This window comes from Schistocerca cancellata, chromosome 7 (assembly GCF_023864275.1).
Source record: "Schistocerca cancellata isolate TAMUIC-IGC-003103 chromosome 7, iqSchCanc2.1, whole genome shotgun sequence".
NCBI lineage: Eukaryota > Metazoa > Arthropoda > Insecta > Orthoptera > Acrididae > Schistocerca > Schistocerca cancellata.
In genome coordinates this window covers 349,867,394-349,892,551 of record NC_064632.1, presented here as the reverse complement: position 1 = coordinate 349,892,551, position 25,158 = coordinate 349,867,394, and the positions used below count along the sequence as shown (strand labels likewise).

The 25,158-nt window shown below is 43.6% G+C and overlaps 1 protein-coding gene across 9 annotated transcripts in view; it reads right to left on the bottom strand.

Annotated features, from left to right (window-relative positions):
- The window catches only part of LOC126092574 (proton-coupled amino acid transporter-like protein pathetic), a 235,089-nt gene that overhangs the window by 68,169 nt on the left and 141,762 nt on the right, over positions 1 to 25,158 (bottom strand). Inside the window, exon 1 of one of the 9 annotated variants that reach the window (XM_049908256.1) lies at positions 20,602 to 20,684. The exons of the other annotated variants lie outside the window; for them this stretch is intronic. Coding sequence (XP_049764213.1) covers positions 20,602 to 20,649 — 48 coding nt within the window. The 5' untranslated portion in view covers positions 20,650 to 20,684. Of the gene's footprint in view, positions 1 to 20,601; positions 20,685 to 25,158 lie in introns of those variants that run through there. 9 annotated transcript variants of the gene reach the window in all.

Here is a 25,158-nt window from a genome sequence, read left to right as displayed (position 1 = left end):
AAGCAGTTGTACTTATACATTTGTACATTATGCATATTTCTTTGTACGACAGTTCCATAATTTCAAATGTGTTTTCACGAATACATGGAAATAAAATTTTTTCGATATTAATTACCAACACCGCAAATTTTTTATTTCCGTTTCTAATAGAAAATTGGCAAAATGAATACCTAAGCAATGTCGGGTTAGCTAGTATGTATATAAAAATTCTTAAAGGTTTTCAAGAATTCGTAACACGCAAAGTGGCGATCATTTTCCTTTATGGTTAATACTTGAGACTTTCTACTCTTATTATAGCAATTAACTTTCTGAAAAGAAAAGTATTCTTTTTTGAGTGGGATGCAACAGATTAGTTGTGATATTCTGCCTAGTACACATCACACGACTGTACTAAAACTGGGCTGTGCAGGCAGACTTTGTCCGTAGTTTCAGCATCTTTACCGACAAGGAGACGCATTACGATATATGACGATACTTTTTTATAGGACATTACGAGGGACACAACCTTTATCTTTAACTTGTGACAGCAGTCGCCAAACATGTTTTCTTAAAAAAAACACATACACAAAGTGTGTTTTTTTCACACTTCGAGTTATAGGCACCTGTAAGGGATAGTTGCACTCCACAACCAAAGAGCTCTGGCGGATTCAAGTGTCATGAGACTACTAGCAGAGCAGGGTAAACAGGACAGCGGGCGCCAGGAGAAATCTCGCGCTGGGTCTGCTGAACCATGGTCTCTTGCACACGGCACGGAGGTACAAGCAGCCCAATTGGAACCATGCCGCAAGATAAGGGGAGTCATCCGAAGGTCACACCGCAGGCCACTCGCATTTTAAATATTGTACCGCTATCTACCGGCTTTGCTGCCCGATCTGATTGCTTCTCCGGGACAGCTGTGCGATGTATTCGGGCGAAAGGTAGGTACAGCAAGTAACTAGCTAACACAGATGTCCGCGTCGGGGAGATCGGCTTATACTGCAGAGAATGCAGCTCAGCTGTGGCTAAGAAATACCGCGGTACCTTATAGAAACCGGCTTCGAAGCGTATCTATGATTGAGCCTACGTGATCATTACATTTCATATGCCTACAAATTAGTTAACTCGTCTTGAGTAGTAGTGGGGAAATGTGCAATAATTACTCGAGAGTGGGTGAACAACTTAGCCAAGCTCCCTTGCAAACAATTTTTATAACTTGTTACCGGTTTCGGTAAGCATGGTTACCATCTTCGGATCTCGATAAAAGTTATTACATGTCTCCTAGAGCAGTTGTACAAGTACTCTTTCTAAAAACATCGCCAGGTATGTGAGGGTCACGATAAACGATGCATCGTCAAGTCAAGGTTAACACCAGAGCATGAAGACTAATTCGCGAAATGCTCGTGTCCCGTATCACACAGTACCGTGCACTCCATGCTAGCTGCAGTGAAGTACACAGTAGTGTGTCGTATGTGGCACGAGCATTTCGCGAATTACTTTGTATACTGCTGTGTTAACCTTGACTTGTCGATGCAGCGTTCATCTCGACCTTCACATAACTGAAGATGTTTTTAAAAAGAGTACTTGTGTAACTGGTATGGGAGACATGTAATAACTTTTACCCAGAACTGAAGATGGTAATCATGCTTACCGAAACCAGAAATCAACAATAAAGGTTGCTTACTAGCGATCTTGCCTAAGAAATTCACCTTCTCTCAAGTCCAATTATTTGTATGAGTTAGTTAATTCCAGTTGTGGCTCACTGATGTTGTAGATATAGGATACTACTTTTTTCTCGTATGAAGTGCACAATTTTATATTTGTGAAGATTTAAAACGCGTGTCCAATCTATACACCACTTGGAAATCTTTTCCAGATATAACTGAATATTTGTGAGGCTTTTATACCTGACGGTATATCATTATCGGTAACTACATCATTTTCGAAAGGTCTGAGATTTCTAATGTTATTGTCTGCTGGTTCATTACTATATCAAATGAACAGCAAGGGCCAACACAACTCTTTCGGGGCACGCGTAGGTTCCTTCTTCTCCTGTCGCTGACTCTCCGTCCAAAACATAAGAAAAGCCGTGTTATCTCCACCAAGAAATCTTCGCTTCAATTCAGATTTCGTTTAAGACTCCGTACGATTTCAGTATTGACGATGGTGTGGTTCTTGCGGTGCATGGGCCTTGGACAGCATTCCTGCGCTCTCCTGGATAGCGGAAGGCCAAATGAACGATAACTGCTATGAGTGAGGCTTTCTGAGTAAGACTGAGGAAGGACCGAAGACAGAGGCTTAACGCCACGCCAAAGAGGAGCTCAGATTGAGCAAGTCCAGGGAACGAGACAGGCCACGACATTTCGGAGAAACCAACCGGCCTTAAGCGATTTAAGGAAATCACGGAAAACCTGAATATGGACAGCCTGAAGTGGATTTGATCTGTCGTGTCCAACCACGCGGCCATCTCGCTCGGCCTGAGTAATAATTCGTCTCAGAGCAGCAAACGAAAAAGTAAGAGACGGACCACATACGGAACTGGACGAGGATTGTGAAGGAAATCGACCAAGGACCTGCTGAGGAAATCGCCCAGGCCTGTGTTTGAAATGAGGTATCGAAACCTAAATCGAAATTTAAGCCGTGCAGAGTCCAAATACAAAGTCCAGTGTTGCAGGACGATCGGTTAAGAGTTTGTTAAAAGCTACACGAGTAACAGTGCGTATGGCTCCACATGGATTCTAAAGAATACCTTAGGTAATAACAGCACCATCTTATCACTACAATCAGCCATCGGACCGAAACGCTCCATAAGTGTCCACTCTGATGCTCACACAAGGAACACTAATCGGTTGTGTTTAAGACAGAACGGTCTGTGTGCGACGAGACACGCTAATACGCGCAAGCGAAGCAAACGCTGTCTCCCATTCAACGATCACTTTGCTCCAATAATACAGTTTTTTAAACTTCAAACTCACAACTGTTGTGCTATTGTCAACGGGTAGCTAATATCCTTATTTTCAATTAATGTCTGATTTGCGGTATATTTTTGGGTATCCAAGTGGGTTGACGGTCTCAGATTTATGCGGAATATTTTGACAGCTGACTAAACGCTCCTCGTCAAGTGGTGCCAGAAACAGTCTCTCGGGAATAATCCGCAACTGCACTCCAATCCGTGTGGGTGCAATCCAGATAGCCAGCGCCCAGAAGACCGCTCGCATCAAGAAAGAAAGACGACTCCGTCATGCGTCCAAATACTGTGCATACATTTGATATTCTCCATCCAATTGGGAAATGGAAAATACGTCGCCTATTTTCGATCAAGGTAGTTGGTAAAGAACATTTCCGCTCAGACAAAGCTGTCCCAAAATTTGCAACGTTTTGACGAGAAGTGGATACAAGCGGAGCCGTGGCGTTTCCTGTATTGCACAGTGGGGGCGCAGACAACGTAGCGCTGCCTGCGCGCCACTATCTTCGACCAGCGGCCGTGACCCCCGTCTCCCCAACTGATCTCTGCTCTTGCTGATGCGGACACACTTTGCAATTCCGCCAACTGCTACTGCCCAGTCCGAAGGATGATCCGTTAAATGATCCAAAACTCTTACAGCTCCTCTCTAGACACAGTATACCAATGTTGTTTTGATCCGCTAACCAGACAAATAACGAGAGCTATCCAGAAGGTAAAAAACGTTTTGGTCTATCCCGGCGGTGGGCGAGCTACATCCGCCACCTAGGTGCCATAACGTTCCTATACTGAATATGCATCCAGAGGTGGTAGCGTGTGGTCTGTGTCTATGCTACTTTGCTTTCTGTAACGTGCTAAAATGTGCGCTGCCATAGAAAATCCCGCCACTTGTGAGGTGCGATCTGTGATTAGGTTTCTGTTGGCAAAAAACTTCAAACCAACTGAAACGTATCGCGACCTTCGTGGTGTGTACGGAAAAGGAATAATGAGAGAAAGCCTACTTAGGCAATGGTGCAAGGATTTTAAAAATGGCCTTACTAATGGTAAGGACCGCAGTGGTAGGTCCCGCCTTGTAATTGACGAACTGGTTATGAAAATTCGTGAAAATCTTCAAGATACGGAAATTTCACGACATTATCCCCAAATTTCATCATCATTGTCCGCAGCTCGTGGTCGTGCGGTAGCGTTCTCGCTTCCCACGCCCGGGTTCCCGGGTTCGATTCCCGGCGGGGTCAGGGATTTTCTCTGCCTCGTGATGACTGGGTGTTGTGTGCTGTCCTTAGGTTAGTTAGGTTTAAGTAGTTCTAAGTTCTAGGGGACTGATGACCATAGATATTAAGTCCCATAGTACTCAGAGCCATTTGAACCATTTGAACCCAAATTTCATCCAGTTTGGTGCATGAAACTGTGCCGTAGAAGCTTGGCTGTCACAAATTTTGTGCTAGATGGGTTCCCAAAATCCTAACGGAAGACCACAAAAACAGAGAGTGACTACAGCACTGACCTTCCTCGAAGATTATGACAAAACCGATAGCCAAGAGAGAGAGAGAGAGAGAGAGAGAGAGAGAGAGAGAGAGAAGCAATCACAGATGACGCCCCAGCTCGTATTTCGTTTAAGAGTACATTTCATTACTTTTTCTACCACTCTATCTACTTACGATAAAGTTTAAGCCAATTAACAGCGAAAAAGAGAGATGTAGTACGAAAAAAGTACGTATTCAGCAGCAAAACCAACCACACCTACAACGCACACAACCCGCAATATGAACGAGTCAACCAGGGTGGCCGACTAATCAGGGGTTCCTACGGTAGGGCTCTTCGCTCCAGAGGCTACACAATGGGGCCGATTGTCCGAAGAAGCCAACAAAACCTTTCTTTTAGATCTGTTATTACGTATTTGGCACCTAGCGTTACGCATTTAAACAGTATTTTCCCCTTTGTCATCGCAATCGACTCCACTCATGACACTGCACAACCGTTAGAAGGCTGTTGTAATGGAGAAATCATTATTGAGGCTATTCCGTTACCGAAACTGCCATCGACGTAAAAAGGTATGGTGAGAAGTTCACTCCGTGCACACTGTCGTCTAAGAGAGTGAGTGACTTTCCTTGTGAAAATATTTTCTGGGTAGATGTTTTATATGCACCGATAAAGTTTTTGTGTTACTAACGTTCATACAGAAGGTGATACTCTGTGGTTACTAATTATTGATGTCTCATGTGCAAGATTGTGAGACTTCCAGCCGCTGCTCTCTTTCTGGTATTCCCTACCGAGCACATCTGATGTGGAATACTATGCTAACTTGTCGTTTCGTCCATGGCTTCTTTTTATATCTGAGACGATGATACTGTTTGAGTAACGAGGAAAATCTTTAGAGCATATTTGTTCATCCTTAATTTCCAACGCGAACAAAACCATATATGTTAATCCCTCAAGTATGTTTTCCGCCAATGGTGACATCAACACATTTTTCGAGGCAAAAAATCTTTGCTATCTAAAATGACACGTTTGTCAGACCAGCCACTACGTGTCACTCTCCTCACCGTGCCCACTGAGGCATCTTCGTTTGTAACTTACTAAAGTGACGTCATTGTTACGGCGACCGCCAAGTTATACGTTATAATCATAAAAATCTAATTCAGATTATCTTTTCTATAGTTGCAAATTACGCTGGAGCCCAATTTTATGGGAGTTTCAGCGAATTAAAATAAAAATCAGAGACCCTCGCAGATTGTCAGTTCTGTTCGTTTAAAAACTGTGTTCATAAAATGTCGACTTGCACCTGGTTGACGCGATGACAGAAGGGCTAACAGCGTACAAAACAACCTTACATACAAACTGAATAGTATGTTGCTCCTATGTATATCAAATGATTGCATTTGATTAGGGCAGTAAAAATTTGAAACTGGAGCATTCACGGCGAAGAACTTCGAACGTTGTCGATACATTTTTATCTGAATCAAGGTATTTAGACGTCATGGTTTGACTGAGATAGTGCAACTGCCTCAAACGGCTTTTTACAAAAACTGATGTCAAAATCTAAGTTGAGCAGTGCTCTCGTATCAGGCTTGTTGGGAACAGTTGACGGAAGTTTTTGCCACCAAAACCTGTGGTCTTTGTGAATAAAAGATGGTTCTGACTTCCAATAAATGTTATTACCATCAGGCATAATTTCTAGACTGAAAATCAAAAGCGAAAACTTGAATTAGGCGATGAGGGCTGACGCAATAAAAATGACTGGTATGAAAAGAACCGGATAATTTCAGGCAAAGGAGTGCTTGCACTCTATCTCAGGCTGATTAATACAGCAAGCATTAGACCACTAAGTGCTCGACGGCTCTCGTAATGAACCCTTCCAACTCTTGACGATCTCTTAAAAATGAAATCACAAGATGAGATACCCAATGAGTGAGACGGCCATGTATGAAAGCTTTTGTCTGAGTCGGATTGAGAGTAATCGATCGACACGGCATGTGCTTGTCCCGGAACTGTCCGACATTCGCATAAAAACTTAGTGGAGGCCAGCCTTGCTGTCGTATGAGCGCATTCTTCTACCCCTCCACCTGGCCTCTCGACTCCTCAGGCGTTCCAAAATATCCCTCAAGCGTTCCAAAATATCCAAGTATACATCCCCTCTGATTCTTCTCTAGGTGAACAGCAATTAGCTAACACATAAGCGACCATTTTCTTTTTTCTTTTAAATATAAAGGGCATGTGTGATGTCTGGGGAACGAGTGTCGCGGAAACGGCGCGACCTGTTAGATGTCCGCGAGCTGTCATCAGCAGAGCTTATCGAGAGTGGACGGCTGACAGTGACGCAGCCAAACAGGCGACAAGGCGGTGGGCGTCCTTGCACAAACCAAGGCCGAGGACGGCCAAGACGAGGCTGGCCTGCCCTGTAAAGCAGACCAGGAGGCATTCTGTGTCACCATGGACATTACGCTGGGGAACAGCAAATTTTGCGGAGCCCATCATTTAAGTCAATTTATCTTAGAACCTGATTTGTAACAGACGATATTGTAGTAGTAGTAGTAGTAGTAGTAGTAGTAGTAGTAGTAGCAGTAACAGTAGTTTTAATCATCCGTGGATCTGTTTTACAGAGATAATGGACATGTTATGGTATTACAGTTTTGTTGTTGTTGTTGTTGTTTTCAGTCCGAAGACTGGTTTGATGCACCCTTCCATGGTACTTTATCCTGTGCAAGCTTGTTGGTCTTCGAATAACAACTTGTATCCTTCTGAATCTGCTTAGTCTCCCTCTACGATTATCATCCCCGCCCCATGCACTTGAAACGTGGCTACACTGAGTCACAGCGCCAGAGATTGCGCCAAAGATTATTTATTATTCCGCCGCCTCCACTGGGCGCAGTAGTAGTTCAGAGGATGTCGGGAGCAGTCGTTGTTCTGTTGGGCGAGAGAGTAGACGATCTGAGTGTTGACTGAAATGTTGTACTGTTCGGTTGGTGTAATGTGCATATGAAAGAAGATGCAATTGTCAGAATATATTTTAGAAAGGAGATGGGCTTTTGATTTATGATGCTGGCGTAATGGAATATTTTCGTCAATATCTAATGAGGTAAAAAGATATTACAGTTTTCTTTGATAACAATCCCTCTTGCTCACAGATACAAAAAATGGTTCAAATGGCTCTGAGCACTATGCGACTTAACTTTGGAGGTCATCAATCGCCTAGAACTTAGAACTAATTAAACCTAACCAACCTAAGGACATCACACACATCCATGCCCGAGGCAGGATTCGAACCTGCGACCGGAGCGATCGCTCGGCTCCAGACTGTAGCTCACAGATACAGTCAAAAAGCATCTGGCTCGTGTTCATTTATTAGACTTGTAATTCTGGTTTCTATGTGCAATTATAGTATTTCTGGTTTTTCAATTAGTTCATTGTAAATGGTGTTTAAAGTATTTTGTCGTGTTGAGAAAGAACAGAGCCAGACACATGTACGTTGAGTCACGCTACCACACACAGAACAGTTACACTTGTGCTTTGTTGTTTCGTAGCTTTTATAGTTGCAGGGGACTTAATTAATCAACTGTGTTAATGGAAATTCCTTGTCATTCTTTATTTTATGCAGTCAGATTGCGTGCTAATACTAGTCAGGGCCAACCGGTTAGGAGACTTCGTAACCGGTCACACAGCTAGTAAAATTATTGCATTTATTCATTAATATTAGTCTTTTCTTTTTAATTAAGCCCCCTTGCACACTTCACTCCAATACTAAACTTATGATTCCTTGATGTCTCAGAATGTATGCTAACAACCGATCCCTTATTCTAGTCACGGTGTGCCAAAAATTTCTTTTCTTTCCCATTCTGTTCAGTACCTCTTCTCATTAGTTACGTAATCTACCCATTTAACCTTCGTGTTCTTCCGTGGCAGCACCTAAAAGCTTACAGTTTAAGAAAAAGAAGATGGACTATCTATGCAGGGATGTACAAATAGGTCTAGTTTGACAATAATTAGACAGATAAGCGACCATCGGCATATGTGGGAACTATTACGACATTTGCCTGAAGTGATTTCGGGAAACCATGGAAAATCTGAACCACGATGGTTGGACGGAGATCGCATTCTCCATCCTCCAGAATACAAGGCCAGTCTGTTTAAAACAGCGCAACTTCATCCAGTTTCTCCCAAGTCGCTTACTGTTTTGCAACAAAATTAATAATGTAAAGAGATAGTGCTGCATTGTTCATTCATTTACTTAATACGTGCTTTTCAACACCCATTCCAATGTTTGTTTTTGCTATCTCTTTTACATTTTTAGGCAATTCAACTCAAAATTTTTATCACTTGATATTTTTTGTGCATAACTGGTTGATAATGGACAATTTAATATTCCAGCTTGATTGTTTCTTCACTATACACGTTTCGACTTCAATACATCATAACAATGTGTAGGATAGACAAAGTTGAGAATGATCAAATAATACGGTGAACGAATTTTTTTTCTTTTTTTCTTAGCAGCAACTGCTGACGCTACAACCGTCTGATGCAATATCTTCAACAGCCTGCTCCAATGAGACGGGTAGCGGCTAGAGTGAGGCTGTGTTTACCGTGTCTGCCACGCTTCGTGGATTTCGAAAAACGCGTGAACAATTTCTATGTCAAGTTGCCAAAGAAATTCATGGAATGTTGAAACTGTGGTATAGCGATAATGGTGTAACTCTGAAGACTGTTCACAAGTGGTAACAAAGATTTAAAATTGGAAATGAGTCAGTATAAGAAGAGCTAAGTTCGGGACGTTCATTAACCTCAAAACCACAAGCAAATATGCAAGAAGTGGCAGAAATTGTTCGTTTCAACAGGCGAGTAACTATTCGAGAGCCTACTGAAAACCTGTATTTGCAAATGAGACGAGTAACTGAAAAAATTGTTCATAAACTCTTTAGTGATGAAAACAAGGAAAATCTTGTTTCAGTTTGCACAGAGTTGAAGGAGCGTCTTCATTCGGATTATGACCAAAATTGTAACTGGAAATGAAACTTGGGTTTACGGGTATGACCCTGAGACGAAAATTCAGAGTTTCCAATGGAAAATCAATGTATCTCCCCCCCCCCCCCCAGAAGGCACGTCAGTCAAAATCGAATAGAAAATCAAGCTCATTTCTTCCGATATTAAGGGTAAAGTGTGATCAGAGCTCGCTCCAAGGGGAACAACTGTAAACGCCGAATTTTACGAGGGCGTCTGCAATGTTTGCGGAACAATGCACGAACAAAGAGCTCAGAAAAGTGGGACAGTGGCTTCCTTCTTCATCATGACAAAACGCCGTACCACACTTCGCCTTTGATTCGCAGGTTTCTGGCCGGAAAAAGTGTTCCTGTCTGTCCACATCCGTCTTACGCAGCAGATTTAACACCATTCCACCTCTGGCTCTTCCTAAAAATTAAAACCGGCTAAAAGGAAAACATTTTGACACCATTCCTGACTTTGAGGGGGGTCACGACAGAGCAGCTGAACACCCTTCCTCAAGAAACCTTCCAGAAATATTTACAGTCGTGTATTCAGCATTGGAAAAACTGCACTGTTAACCAAGTACTTTGAAGGACATTAAATCAAATTCCACGTAAGTACATTACTTTGGTTCTAGCAAAATTATTCACCGTCTCTCTCTCTCTCTCTCTCTGTCTGTCTCTCTCTCTCTCTCTCTGTGTGTGTGTGTGTGTGTGTGTGTGTGTGTGTGTGTGTAAATCCCTTGTGTTATGAACAATCAGACTTGTTAAAGGATTCCACAGCTAAGAATTGAGTGTATATATGAATGGTGTGTAACTAGCTGTTACAAATTGACAGGACTCTAAGTGCATAACATGCCGATGTCACTTGGCTGCAGTATCGTTGGGTGTGTCACACTATTGCAAGTGAAAATTTTTATTTTTCCTAGAATGTATGTGTTTGTTACACAGCTTATAAAGCTACTATCTACATTTGATTTAACAGTCATTTTACGTCTTCGAAGTAAAATTCACGGCTTTTGTTTTTTACGTTCATTGTAACTTTATAGCACACTGACCAATTGCAAACTTCTTAAAGGATGTTAATTGCTTTCTCTTCCAGGAGGCTTCTTGTTTTTTTTTCGGTTATTGTAATGTTGCTGCCATCAGCGAAAACAAATTCTTTTCCATGATTAACGCTATACGGAAAGTCACTGACGGTCCTAATACACTTGTTCGAGGAACACGTATATCAATACTTTTTGGTTCTGGCAAGTGCTACTGTCCTGAAATACAGGTAAAAGCGTGACTGGAAAGCAGAAGAATGGAAGAGATTTGTCTCTCACATGGGTCAGGCTTCACATTACATGACATCAACGGTTGTTTTAGGACACGTAGGCGTCCAGGATATCGCATTCCCTGCAGTAAGCATACACATAGTTCTTGGTAGCAGTGTCCTATAGCTACATTTCTTGGGAACTCTGCTACAGAAAGCACTCCACATGTTTTTAACATGACATGGCATTTTCCATTGCAGCGTAATTGTCCATGATAGAAGGCGAGAAACGCACTAAAGTGGTTTTTAGACCACAGCAATAAATTCCCGTTCATGTCTTGATCCATAGATATCCTGAATACCAACCTCATCGAGAACATCAAGGAGTGAAAGCTTGGAGCTCGTCAAACGCCAGCGGGTGAAGAGCTGATACCATCTACCTCCTCCGACAACGAACAAAGAACGTGTGGAATCCATGATTCGACGAATTCTTATTTTGCTGGCATAAGGTGTAGCACTACTTTCTGGCTGATCGTTGTTAGTAGAGGCGCAGTTCTGATGTCCAACATACACTCCGTTCTGTGATACAAAGATAACCACTGGGAAATGGACCCACTCTGTGAGTGCACAGTGTCAAAGATGGATTTACTTTGCTCTGAGTCTTCTGAGGTCCAATGTTTAGGTGCCAAGGCTTTTTCTGTTTTCTTTGGCACCATGTTGTTCCGACAACACTGTTGGTTTGTGGAACAGGTGACAAGAGAGAGCTTATCTGAGAAGAGGGGCGTTCACACCAACTTTCGAGCTAGATCATTGATGCCACGACTGTCGATGTTGGTTTGATGTGGCTAAGTAGCAGTGTCGAGTACAGAGGGTTTTTGGTTACGAAAGCGGTAAAACACAGGGCTGAAAAGCTATTTACAACTTATACATCAACAAGACGGCAGTTACAAGAGTCGAGAGGCACGCAAGGGACACGTTGTAGGGAAGGGAGTGATACAGGCATGTGCCCTATCCCTGATGTTATTCAATCTGAACATGGAGCAAGTAGTAAAGGAAATCAAAGAAAAAATTAGAGAAGGAACTGCAGTTCATGGTGAAGAAATAAAAACTTAACAGTTTGCCCACGACATATCTGTCATCAAAAGGCTTTGAAGAGCTGTTGAATGGAATGGACATTGTCTTGAAAGGAGGATATCATCAAAAGCAAAACAAGGGTAACGGAATGTACTCCAATTAAATCAGGCGATGCTGAGGGAGTAGATAAGGAAACGAGACACCAAAAGTAAAACAACTGATGATCGTTAGCGCCAAGAAACCCATTTCTGAAGACGAGAAATATGTAACCATCGAATATACACTGCAGTGTCGGGAACTCTTTCCTGAAGGTATTTTTATGGAGTGTGGCCTTTTATAGAAGTGAAATGTGGACGTTTAATATTCCAAACAAGAAGAGAATACAAGCTTTTGAAATGTGGTGCTGCAGTGCTGCAAAGAGCGCTGAAGATTAGATGGGTAGACCATGTAACTAATGAAGAAGTACTGAATAAAACTGGGAAGAAAAATGTGTGATACAACTTCTTTAAAAGAAGGGATCAGTTGATAGGCCACAGTCTGCGACATCAAGGTATCACCAAATCAATCGAGGAGTGGAGTGCGGATAGAAAAGTTGTAAAGGAAACCAAAAGATGAACACAGTAGGCAGGTTCAAAAGGATGTAGGGTGCAGGAATGAAAGCTTTACACAAGACACAGCAGCATGGAGAGTTACATGAAACCAGTCTTCGGACTAAAGACCACAAAAACAACAACAACACTAATACTTCATATATACTAAGATGGTATCTGTTCTTTCGGACATGTCCGAAATAACAGATACCATCGGCGACCAAGCAGCTCGTTAGAATGAAATTACAATGAAATGAACCCCCGTAGCTGCTTACAGGCGTTGACATACGTCAACGGGGACAGATGAAAATGTGTGCCCCGACCGGGACTCGAACCCGGGACCTCCTGCTTACATGGCAACGCCTGTAAGCAGCTATGGGGGTTCATTTCATTGTAATTTCACTAATACTTCACTTAGTTTGGTAAGGGATGCCAGATATTCTCACAATTAGAATTGTTCCGTTGCTGGATACGTACCTGTGGCATTAACACTTCCGTGTTCACCTATAAACAGAGCCTGTTGTCAACTTCTAGCTAGCGTTTAGCTGAGTTAATTAGATGAAAACCTTGGACAAACCACTGCCAAAGTAACATTACAAGTAGTTAACTTTTGATATCTTGGCAAGTGCAATATGCAAACTTTCAATTTATGGGAGGAATATCTCGGCCATTCAATGCAGCAACTACTATCTAGATTCAGTCAAGGAAATAGAATGACATGTCGGTAAACATTCAACATTTTGTGAATGATTTTATGACACATACATAAAATTCGGGGTAGGAGGTTAAGTGAAGAAATATACGGAATATAAACCTCACAGCGCAGTTTTCACGAAAGCGACAGAGGGGTGCTAAACCAATTCAAACCAAACTGCAGAAATTTGGAAAGTTAAAACATCTATTGATGTATTTATAAAATACAATCATTGAATAGAAAGGACATACGGCAAAGTTTAAATACCCAACGCCACGCGTAAAATTAAAATGTCCAAATGCGAGAGCTCTTAGCTGAATGTGTGTGTGTGTGTGTGTGTGTGTGTGTGTGTGTGTGAGAGAGAGAGAGAGAGAGGTTTACGGGCGCGAAACAGCGTGGTCATCAGCGCCCAAGCTGAATGTAACACAGACACTGAAAAACAAGAAGTATAAGAATAATACCTGTAACGATATAGAGACTTTTTTTAAAGTGAGAAGTGCTGTGAAATTTTATCGAATCACGTGAAACATAATGAATGTAATATAAACATCAGGAATTATTTTTTGTGTATCTTCACAGGTTTTATGAGAGTAGATTCACCGAATAGGTAATGGAAAAGAATTCAACAAGAGCTTAGGTCACACGTATAAGATGTACAGTGGAAAGACAGTAAGCTCAAGAATCGGAAATAAAATATCCGTAGCCGAATGGTTAGTGCAGCTGCCTTCAGCCTGGACGGACCTGGGTTCGATTCCTGATACGTCCTCGGACTTATTTTTTTCTAAGGAACTGAGCTCACTGTGCCTCGTGAGGCCAGATGAAAGCTGCTTGAATAAAGACCCAGCGGCATCATCAGGATCCATTTACTGGCATAACGGATGGTGGGATTGGCAGCATACCGATCACATGTCCCACGAACTTAATTTGCTCATCCTACTGCCTTTCAGCCAGTAGTCAGCGAGTCGGAAGAGGCCTTACGTGTAATACGTGAGTGATGTTTATGTTTTACACATTTATTGTAATAAACCAACACAAGCTGCTGATATTTTTATTTGTTTTTATTGTTCTGCAATTGGTTTCAACCTTGCAGTCATCATCTGACAGAACTTTTAAAATTTTTAAATTTTGAGTGTCACACGTCAACAATCTTAAAGTGTAATCCACGTTTATTGATTACTGTTCATTTATGTGGACATGGCGTATAGCACGACATCGTCAGGTTTCGAAAACAGTTCAAGTATGAGTTCTAAAATTTGACGGCAGTGACACATGTATGCAGAGTGATAAATGATCATGAATTACATTTTAAAATTGAATAGAATTCTTTTGTAAAGTTGTTCCAGATGATAACCTTGTGGTTGAAAGCAGTTGTGGAGCATAAAAACAGTAAGAAAAAATTCAGCAGCTTCGGTTTGTCTTTTGTAACAAAATGTTTTTTGTGAAAGCTGTGCAACACGATTTTAAGAGTACTCAATAATATATTGTACTTTACAAATAAAAAACTAATAAATAAAAATATGTGAGAGAATACGAGGGCAGAAAATTATAAGAAGATAAACGGCAACATGGGCGTAAAATAAATCCGAAACATGAGAACAGATGAAAGCGCTTTATAAAAACGGCCACATAATCAAGGGAAATGTGTGACCTCGAACGCTGTGAGCAGCACGAAAAGGTGCTTACAATATAAACAGCTCACCCAAAAAAACAGTGATACGAGCCACTGGCATGCAAAACAGCGGAAACTTTGAGGAGCTTTGATCAAGCAAACAACCAAAATATAGATATAATAAGATAAAAAAACTTATTTCAGTCTCGTGACTTAATGTTATTTATCTCTGTTTAAAATATTTACGCTACTTCAACAAAAATTACTTTACTGACCTAATAATGCGCAACAGCTATTCAGTCTTCAAAGTGCAGCTGAGGGATCTCAGTGAAGCGGTCGAAGCAAAATGGAACAGAACAATTTCTACACACTTTTTCACACTCAAAATCACTTCCGCATTCAACCAGTCCCATATCAACTGAACACCAATTACATTTTCTAACGATGATAATAGTATTTCGTCGTTATAGCCTGCCTTTTGCCAAGCGTATTGTCAACATAGGCTTTTACTTGCGATTTTTCAGATTGCAGTGTTACAAAATCAACGATCCATCTCATGTGGAGCCTGTATTGCTTGTAAAAGCGAACCTCAAGAGTAAGGCAATATTTTGTTGTCTTCGGTATTTTCTTTTTGTTCCTATTATATCGATAGCCTGTTTCTTCGCGTTACCCGTTACTCTCTTAGCCTCTGAATAGGTGATCACCCAAATATCTATCGTGATAAGAGGCGCAGTTTTTTCCATTAAATACTGCTTTTCTGCTTCGTCTAGTTGCAGATGTAGGGCTATCGCTTCTTTATATTCTATGCACATTTTCGTACGGCTCTGATCATTAGAGGTCACGCATTCCTCTTGTAATTAAGAAACTGAAGAGACAACGTAAGTGTTTTTCGTATTATCCAGGCAGAACTATAAAAAGACATGAAACTTCCTGGCAGATTAAAACTGTGTGCCGGACCGAGACTCGAACTCGGGACCTTTGCCTTGCGCGGGCAGGTGCTCTACCATCTGAGCTACCCAAGCACCACTCACGCCCCGTCCTCACAGCTTTACTTCAGCCAGTATCTCGTCTCCTACCTTCCAAACTTTACAGAAGCTCTCCTGCGAACCTTGCAGAACTAGCACTCCTGAAAGAAAGGGTACTGCGGAGACATGTCTTAGCCACAGCCTGGGGGATGTTTCTATAAAAAGACAGTTTGTTGTCTCCTTGTGTCCACCTGCATGCATAGGAAAATGTAAGAGCTCTGTTTAAACCAAGTTTCGACTTGCCAGATCTATCTTCTCAAAGATAACCGTTTAACAAGGGTATTGCATTTTCTATTCCAAAGAATCTACACTGACTTAAAAAAAATCGCAACACCTGGAAGGAGTTGTCCGCATAAACGAAAGTCTGTAGGCGTGTTTCCACTTCTGAAAGATGATTTCTATTCAAATTTTGTGGCGCTAGTAGCGAGGATGAAAATCAGATTTCTTTAAATACACGCTTAACGGTCGTGACCGTTAGTTACCTTTGAGATTCGACGTGGTGAGCTGATGTTACTAATGAATGCCTTTAAGGCGACAAAGACGCTATAACCATAACCTCACTAACTTTGAACGAGATCGTGGAAAAGGACTACGAGAAGCTCGATGTTCCTTCTGCGATACTGCAGAAAGACTTGGCAGGATTGTAGCCAGTATACATGATTGCTGGCAGCGGTGGTCACAAGAAGACCACCGTGTTCGGCATATGGCTCTCGTGCATCGTACTTCATCTGCAGCAGCAATTTGAGTGGCAGCACCGCGGTAACACAACGAACTGTTAAAGTAGCCAGACATCCCTATAGAGTGCGTTCCATTGACCCCAAAGAACAGTCATTTGTAACTTCAGTGGTGTCATGCGAGAGCTCATTGGAGGGCGGGGTGGAGGTCTGTTGTGTTTCCTGATGAAAGCTGGTTCGCTTCGGTGCCAGTGATGGCCGTGTGTTGGTTAGGAGGAACCGAGTTGAGGGCCTGCAACCAGCCTGTCTGCGCGCTAGACACGATGGACCTACACCTGGAATTATGGTCTGGGATGCGGTTTCATATGACATCAGGAGCACTATCGTGGTTATCCCAAGCACCCAGATTACAAATTTGTACGTGAGTCTGGTGATTCGACCAGTCATGCTACCATTCATGAACAGCATTCCAGGGTGTATTCTCCAACAGGATAACGATCGCCCACATACCGCTGCTCCACAGAGTGCCTACATGTTGCCTTGGCCTGCTCGATCATCAGACCTGTCCCCAATCGAGCACATAAGAGGCATCATCTGACGACAACTCCATCCCCATCCATAACCAGCATCAACTGTCCCTCTACTGCCCGACCGAGTCCAACAGGCACGGAACTTCATGCCACAAACTGACATCCAGCGCCTGTACAACACGAAGCGCACACGTTTGCATGCTTGCATTCAACATTCCGGCGGTTACACCCGTTATTAATGTACCAGCATTTCAAAATTTTCAATGGATTATCTCACGCTTACATTGATCTGTGACCTTGCAATTTTAATCTCTTACATACGTTACCTGGACAAACGTATTCCAGAAATTTCATTACTCTTCATTAAGCATGTTTTCCTGTTACGATTTTTTTCCGTCAGTGTGAGTGGGGAAATATTCTACGGCTAGCAGTGATCACCGGGTGCTCCAGAGAGCGCTTTGAGGCCCAGAGAAAGAGAGTTGTTGCCAGGCGGGCGGAATCCTTGACAGCGACGACGCAAACACGTGGCCTGGCGTAGCGTGGCGTTATCACGCAGACCGGCCCGACCACAGCTGCGTCCGCGCGGCACGCAAACTTTCGCAAGCATGCTCCCGCTGGCTGTTTTACACTGCGTTAAATGCCGCAGTGTTCCCTAGCATCGGGAACTCTGTTACAACGCTTTGAGTCCGGGGCGTCACTGCTTTCTGTATCACCTGATGCAGATTTAGTATTACCGCTGTTCTCTGTACAGTGTGGGCCGGCCGAAGTGGCCGTGCGGTTAAAGGCGCTGCAGTCTGGAACCGCAAGACCGCTACGTCGCAGGTTTGAATCCTGCCTCGGGCATGGATGTTTGTGATGTCCTTAGGTTAGTTAGGTTTAACTAGTTCTAAGTTTTAGGCGACTAATGACCTTAGAAGTTAAGTCGCATAGTGCTCAGAGCCATTTGAACCATTTTTTTTTTATTTTTTTTTTAGTTGTAACGCAGAGACTTTCTGAGGGCATACAACGCGCAGGGCGCGACCACAGTGGCTATACTGACGAGTTCCCACCACAAAGAAAGAGAGCCGAATACAATTAATTTAATAATTCGAAACACACATCGGGTTGCCTACATAATTTCAAACTCAGTAATAGTAATCAGAGTCCGGACAGATCTTTAATTAACAAGTCATAAAACTAAAACGGTCGTTTTCTGCAATTAAACTAACTTTCCCCAGCCGACAAGTATCACCGAATGATTGCTTACAAGGAGGACCAAAGAATGGAGGGGGCAGAGTAATTTTAACATTCTACATTTGGTTAATGCACTAAATGCTCAAAATGAAAAATTTACTAAACAGTTCCTGGTCGTCACGTTCGAATGTAATGTGAAGTCACGCGGTGGGCAGGCATACCAGTTTTCCCTCATTCGGTGAATTTACGCCAAAACAGGTGTCCCAACTTGAGAGTGAAAAAGACCGAGCCGCCCTCCCGGGTGAGGCAGCATCAGTGGTTCGTTACCTCCTGCTGTCATGTTGGCTGCTGGGACCCACTTGTGAACTACGGACGGACACGGCGGCGCGGTGCCCGAGTTTACAAACAGCACCGAGAGTCACGAGCCGTCTCCTTTCGGTTGCTGACCTCGGACGCATTCAATTCGCAGACAGTAGTGTTACGGACGTTACCGACGTTCTGTTACTGAAATCTTGTCTTGAGAGTGGCCATGTGTTTGAGCTGTGCGTGGAGATCAGCATGATTTGCCTTCCGAAGCAGCAGTCTGATTGGCTACTACCGAGCCAATGCACCGATTGCACATTGAGCATCCGGCATTGCGACCTCATAAATCGCAATGAGATAAGTTTTGTCGTTCGGCCCCCGTCCCTTCTTTCATCATACGGATCTCATGGCTAGCATCTTATTCTTTCGTTCGACCATTCCTCGCTCTCTATGGGCCGGACTGAATCTAGTTCAGCTTCAGTGTCGTTTGGTCTATTTCCTTCAGCAGTTCCTTGTCCTATTCGTACAACAAGATGGCTTCGTGTGATATTCAGATTTTCCAGTGCATGCTCAAAACTTGTGACAGAGATACCTCTCATTCGTGTGTTTTACTGCAATATACACTCGAGAGCCACAGAAACTGGTACACCTGCCTAATATCGTGTAGGGCCACCGCGAGCACGAGAATTGCCGCTACACGACGTGGCATGGACTCGGCTATTGTCTGAAGTAGTGCCAGAAGGGAATGACACGATGAATCCAGCAGGGTTGTCCATGAATACGTAAGAGCACGGTGGGGTCGAGATCTCTTCTGAACAGCACGTCGCAAGGCATCCCCAGATACCCTCAATAATGTTCATGTCTGGGGAGTTTGGTGGCCAGCGTGAGAGTTTAAACTCAGAAGAGTGTTCCTGGAGCACCTCTGTAGCAATTCTAGACGTGTGGGCTGTCGCATTGTCCTGTTGGAGTTGCCCACGTCTGTCGGTATGCACAATGGACATGAACAGATGCAGGTGATCACACAGGATGCTTACGTATGTGTTACCTCTCAGAGTCGTATCTACACGTATCGGGAGTCCCATATCCCTCCAACTGCACACGCCCCACAACAAAACTCCATAGATTCATGAGGTCTTCTCCATACCCGTACTTGTCCATACGCTCCATACAATTCGAAACGAGACTCGTCCGACCAGGCAACGTGTTTCCAGACATCAAAAGTCCAATGTCGGTGTTGATGGGCTCAGGCGAGGCGTAAAGCTTCGTGTCGTGAAGTCATCAAGGGTACACGAGTGGACCTTCGGCTCCGAAAGCCCATATCGATGATGTTTCGTTGAATGGTTCGCACGTTGACACTTCTTGATGGCTCAGCATTGAAATCTGCAGCAATTTGCGGAAGGGTTGCACTTCTGTCACGTTGAACTATTCTCTTCAGACGTCGTTGGTCCCGTTCTTGAAGGATCTTTTTCCGGCCGCAGCGATGTCGGAGATTGGATGTTTTCCGGATACTTGATATTCGCGATACACTCGTGAAATGGTCGTACGGGAAAATCTCCACTTCATCGCTACCTCAGAAACGCCGTGTCTCATCGCTCTTGCGCCGAATATACAACCACATTCAAACTCACTTAAATCGTCATAACCCGCTATTGTAGCAGCAGAAACCTATCTAACAACTGCGTCAGACACTTGCTGTCTTATATAGGCGTTTCCCACCGCAGCGCCGCATTCTGCCTGTTTACATAGCACTGTATTCGAACACACATGCCCATATCAATTTCTTTGGCGCTTCAGTGTACATGCCTACTTTAACCATATTTAGTGGCTATCAAGTTCTGTAACTTTCCCAGTTTCCCTTTGTCATCTGCCGAGAGAAGTAGTCCCGTTCCGATAGAGTAGTAGTCCGACATCTTTACGGTCCAGGGACCGTATATCAGCATGTGAATGTAACTTTCTGGATGAGAGGGAAAGGCGATATGCAGAACACCATACCGCATCAGTCAATCTGTTCAAACAACAGCCCAGCATTTACATACAAACATAAAATAATTTGAAGAGAAACCATTAATAACGGTCAAGAGAGAAAGAAAAGAAGTGGAATAATGAAGAGATTCTGCGCAGAGAGGAAAGGCAAGGTCAAAAAGCCATAAGTTCCAGGCAGTCCGTAGTTGGCCGCATGCGGAAGGAAAAAAAAGTTCCATCCTGCAGTATCGTCTGACGTTTGACAAGCTCGTGGAACGTTTGAGGCGCACTGCTCACTCACCAGCCGACGCTTCGATGCCTCCCTATCGCTGAGCACGAGCCGCCGCATCGCAGCGAGGCCGACAGGTGCCGGTTTGCCGGGCGACGCCTGCCACGCGTTTGTGCTCAGGCAGCCCGCATGTGCTCTCCGTGACGCAAGTGTTATCTGATGTCGTCCCCACCAACGTCGATACAGATGATCACCAATTTGCGTCAGCAATGTTCAGAAACGTGACAAGCGCGCTAGCTTGAATTTACTTTGATCTTGTTTAGCAACTGCTACTCGCCGGACCCATGTACTCTCTTCACGCACATAAGAGAAAAAAGTTTCAGAATACGCGTGAAAGGACCGGCGGACTGAAGAGCCGGCCGTTAACAGAGGGCAGCTGACGGCGCAGCAATAATACAACGGACATCTAAGAATCCCCGCATATGGCATTCAAAAATTGATGTTGTAAATTGATTTTGCTAAGAAGTTCAGTTCACGCTCGTATTATGTAGGAGCAAGATATTTGAGCCACAGACTTTTGTAATACTGATTAATATCGTATCTAATTCAACTTGACGTAGATAGGGAAGACAAACTGTGGAAGGGGGGGGGGGCAAAAAACACGAAGGAATTATCCGAATGAGATGGAAATCGGTAGATGAGACGTACTTGTACAGGGAAACGATTACAATTTCAGAAAAATTGGATGATGTATTCAAGACAAACGGAGAAAGTCAACAACGCGTTGCTCCACCTCTGCCACTAACGCAAGGAATTATTCAGCTTGCCATTGATAGAGTTTTTGAATATCCCCCTGATGGACATCGTGCCAAATTCTGTCCAATTGGCCCGTTAGATCGTCAAAATCCCGAGCTGGTTGTAGGGCACTGCCCATAATGGCACAAACGTTCTCAACTTGGTATCTATCCGAAGACCTTGCTGGCCAAGGCAGGGTTTTGGCAAGCACGAAGACAACCCACAGCGTATGAGCGGAATTATCTTGCTGAATGTAAGTCCAGGATGACTTGCCATGAAGGGCAACAAAACGGGGCGTAGAGTAACGTCGACGTACGTCTGTGCTACAAGGCTGCCGCGGTTGACAACCAAAGGAGTCCCGCTGTAAAAAAAAAAAAAATAAATAAATAAATAAAAAAATAATAATAATAATAATAATAATTGGCACCCCAGACTATTACTCATGGTTGTTGGGCTGTATGTCGGGCGACAGTCAGGTTGGTGTCCTACCGCTCTATGGGGCGTCTACTGACTGGAGTAGAAGTGTCTTCAGTGATGAGTCCCGCTTCGAAGTTAGCGCCGATGATCAGCGAAGACGTGTTGGTAATATTGTTGTCTGTAAAACAGACCCGGCTTAAAATTCCGGTACGCTGGTTTCAAGTTCTTTTCTGTCCATGAGATAACTACGCTACAATAAATATGTAACTGACGTGCTACACTGAAGTGATATGTACTCTTCTGAAGCTCTGCGTGAATATACAGTAACACTAAAACGATATGTTGAAGCATCTTTCGTTCTACATTATTACAGTGCTAAGTATTACACAGAACGTCGAAAAAAGCTAGGACTATTTCAGTCTAAATATACGTTATTCATGCGCCTATTGTGTAGCACTCATTATGCTCGTGAATAGCAGTGAGCTTCATTTTTCATTTCCAAGCTGTTGTTTACTGTAGGGCGGTGTACTGCAAGCAGCTGAAGGAGGAAAGGTTAGAGTTTACCGTAACGTCCCGTCAACAACACGGTCGTTAGAAACGGAACACAAGTTCGGATTAGGGACGGCTGGGCAAGAAAATTGGCCGTGCCCTTTTCAAAGGAACCATCCTAGAATTTGCACTGGTTTACGCAAATCAAGGAAAACCTATATCTGGATGGCAGGAAATGCAGATGAATTGTCATCCTCCGCCTCTCCCCCTTCCACCGAATGCGAGTCCATGTGCTAACCACTGCACCATCTCGCTCGGTAGCAGGCGGCTAAAAACGAACTCAGTTGTAGCTCTTTTACAAATATATTCTTTCTGTACCAATTAACAAACTATTTGACACATTGCATATCTTAGCAACGACCATTAGCAGCAGCAGCAGCAGTGTGACAGGGATAAAAATCTGCAGAACATTGTATGATGATGATGATCGGACGCAGGAACTCTACGAGGGGCGTTTGAAAAGTCCGGGCAAAGTCCGAGAGATGGCACCACCGGCGCCTATCGAGGTCAAGTTTAGTAGGTAGCATCTTTGGAAAGAACGCACACCGAGTTTCAGCCTTCTTGGTCTATTTCTTTGTGTTTGACATTCGTGTGAATAAAGGAAGCCGAGTGACTGTCAAAAAAAATGGACGAAAAAGAATTTCGTGTGGTGATTAAACATTATGAAAGGCAAAACGCCTCAGGAGACTAAAGAGAAGCTTGATAAACATTACGATGACTCTGCACCTTCGATTACAACAGTTCATAAGTGGTTTCAAAATTTTCGGAGTGGCCATATGGGCACAAGTGGCGCTGAACGTTCTGGACGCCCTGTGGAGCTTACGACTCCAGAAATTATTGATAAAATCCATAATATGGTGATGGATGAAAGAAGAGTTCAGGTGCGTGAGATTGCTAGTGCTATGGGCATCTCAAATGAACGGGTACATAATATTTTGCATAAACATTTGGACATGAGAAAGCTATCCGCAAGATGGGTTCCGCGATTGCTCACGCTTCACCACAAACGGAATAGTGTGAAGTGTTGCAAGGATAGTTTGCAGCTGCTCTGGAAGAATCCGCAGGACTTTAAGCGTCGTTTCGTCACTGTGGATGAAACATGGATACATTACTATACTCCTGAGACCAAACAACAATCTAAACAATGGGCTGCCAAGGGAGAATATGCACCAAAAAAGGCGAAGACCATTCCTTCGGCCGGAAAGGTTATGGCGACTGTCTTTTGGGATTCGCTAGGGATAATCCTCATCGACTATCTGGAAAAGGGCAAAACTATTACAGGTGCATATTATTCATCGTTATTGGACCGTTTGAAAACCGAGCTGTAAGAAAAACGCCGGCGATTGGACCGCAAAAAAGTCCTTTTCCATGACAATGCACTATCACACAACTCAGCAGTTGTGGTCGCTAAATTATTGGAAATAGGATTCCAACTCGTTTCACATTCCCCCCTATTCTCCAGACTTGGCTCTCTCGGACTACTATTTGTCCCCCTATTTGAAGAAATGGCTGGCGGGACAAAGATTTTATTCAAACGAGAAGGTGATTGCTATTTTGCAGATTTGGACAATTCCTGTTATTCGGAAGGGATGAACATATTAGAACAGCGTTGGACGAAGTGTATAAGTCTAAGAGGAGACTATGTCGAAAAATAAAAAAGGTTTATCTCAAACACGTAAGTAGTTATTATTTTTGCACGGACTTTACAAACGCCCCTCGTATGTAATTAAAGCATGCAAGCATCACAAGTTGAAAAAACTGACACCATCTTTCCGCTATACTTAGTAACCACATTCTGCACGAATCGTCACAGGTCACGCCGTTGTGGGCCACTGCTACCAAGCGGCAGAATAGTGTCAACGTGTGTGTGTGTGTGTGTGTGTGTGTGTGTGTGCTGCACGCGATACTAGCGCACGTGCTCCCCTGTGGCCCGTCCTAGCGTGACGAGGTGTCGGAAAGTCCCCACGCCAGATCCGCGTCAACTACTCCCGCGACCTCATGGTCCCCTGGCACACTGGAGTATAGGCCACCCGCAGCGCGACGCCACAAGTTAACGAACCTCGCGACCTGCATCCGTTGCTGGTGCTGCATTACCCGGTGGCATGACGCGTCTTTATCGCATCAACGGACCAAATACCACATCACTGACTCACCACGGCGGGCGCACACAAAAACTGTCTGCCTCCAGTGTAAATATGAGCGTCGCTGCGACCCTTGGCAGTACAAAGGAACGGAAAAAAACTTCAGATACGGTTCGATCTCGTCCTCACGAGGGCAACGAATTACCTTCTGCCTTGACTCCTGTTCATTCAGCTACTCGGGATATAATCCGGAAGATTATCCGCTAGTGACTGAAACACGCGAAAGGATTGTCAACAGATCGGCATTCATTCATGAATGATATGATGGATCGCCATACGCCGTGAGTATAGATACAGATCTAGAAGAACGATTACTGTTTTATGAGCATTTGCGGTATTATTAACCAAGCAGCATGAGCGTTGCTGTGACGAGTATTTAGTTTCCTCACTGAAAACAATAGACAGTTTTGCAAAAACAATTGGCGTCTTTACATTATCGCCTCCCAAGGAACCTCCACCTTATAAAAAAATTAGACTAACACGAAGGAACCAAGATAAAAGTGTAGTATTTATGCCTCATGACAAAAAAAAGTTTCAGATCAATAAGACGACATGTGCGGTAAGCATCCGCTGCAAAAGTACATCAACAGTTGTTGCTGGAGGGCCTCGACGAAGCAGCTGTTGACCGATCATATCGTACACTTGTTCCTTGGATACAATCGTATGGCAGGCAAGGGCGCAAAGGTTCCATCGTCCTTCAGCGACACTCTTCGCCACATGTGACTGG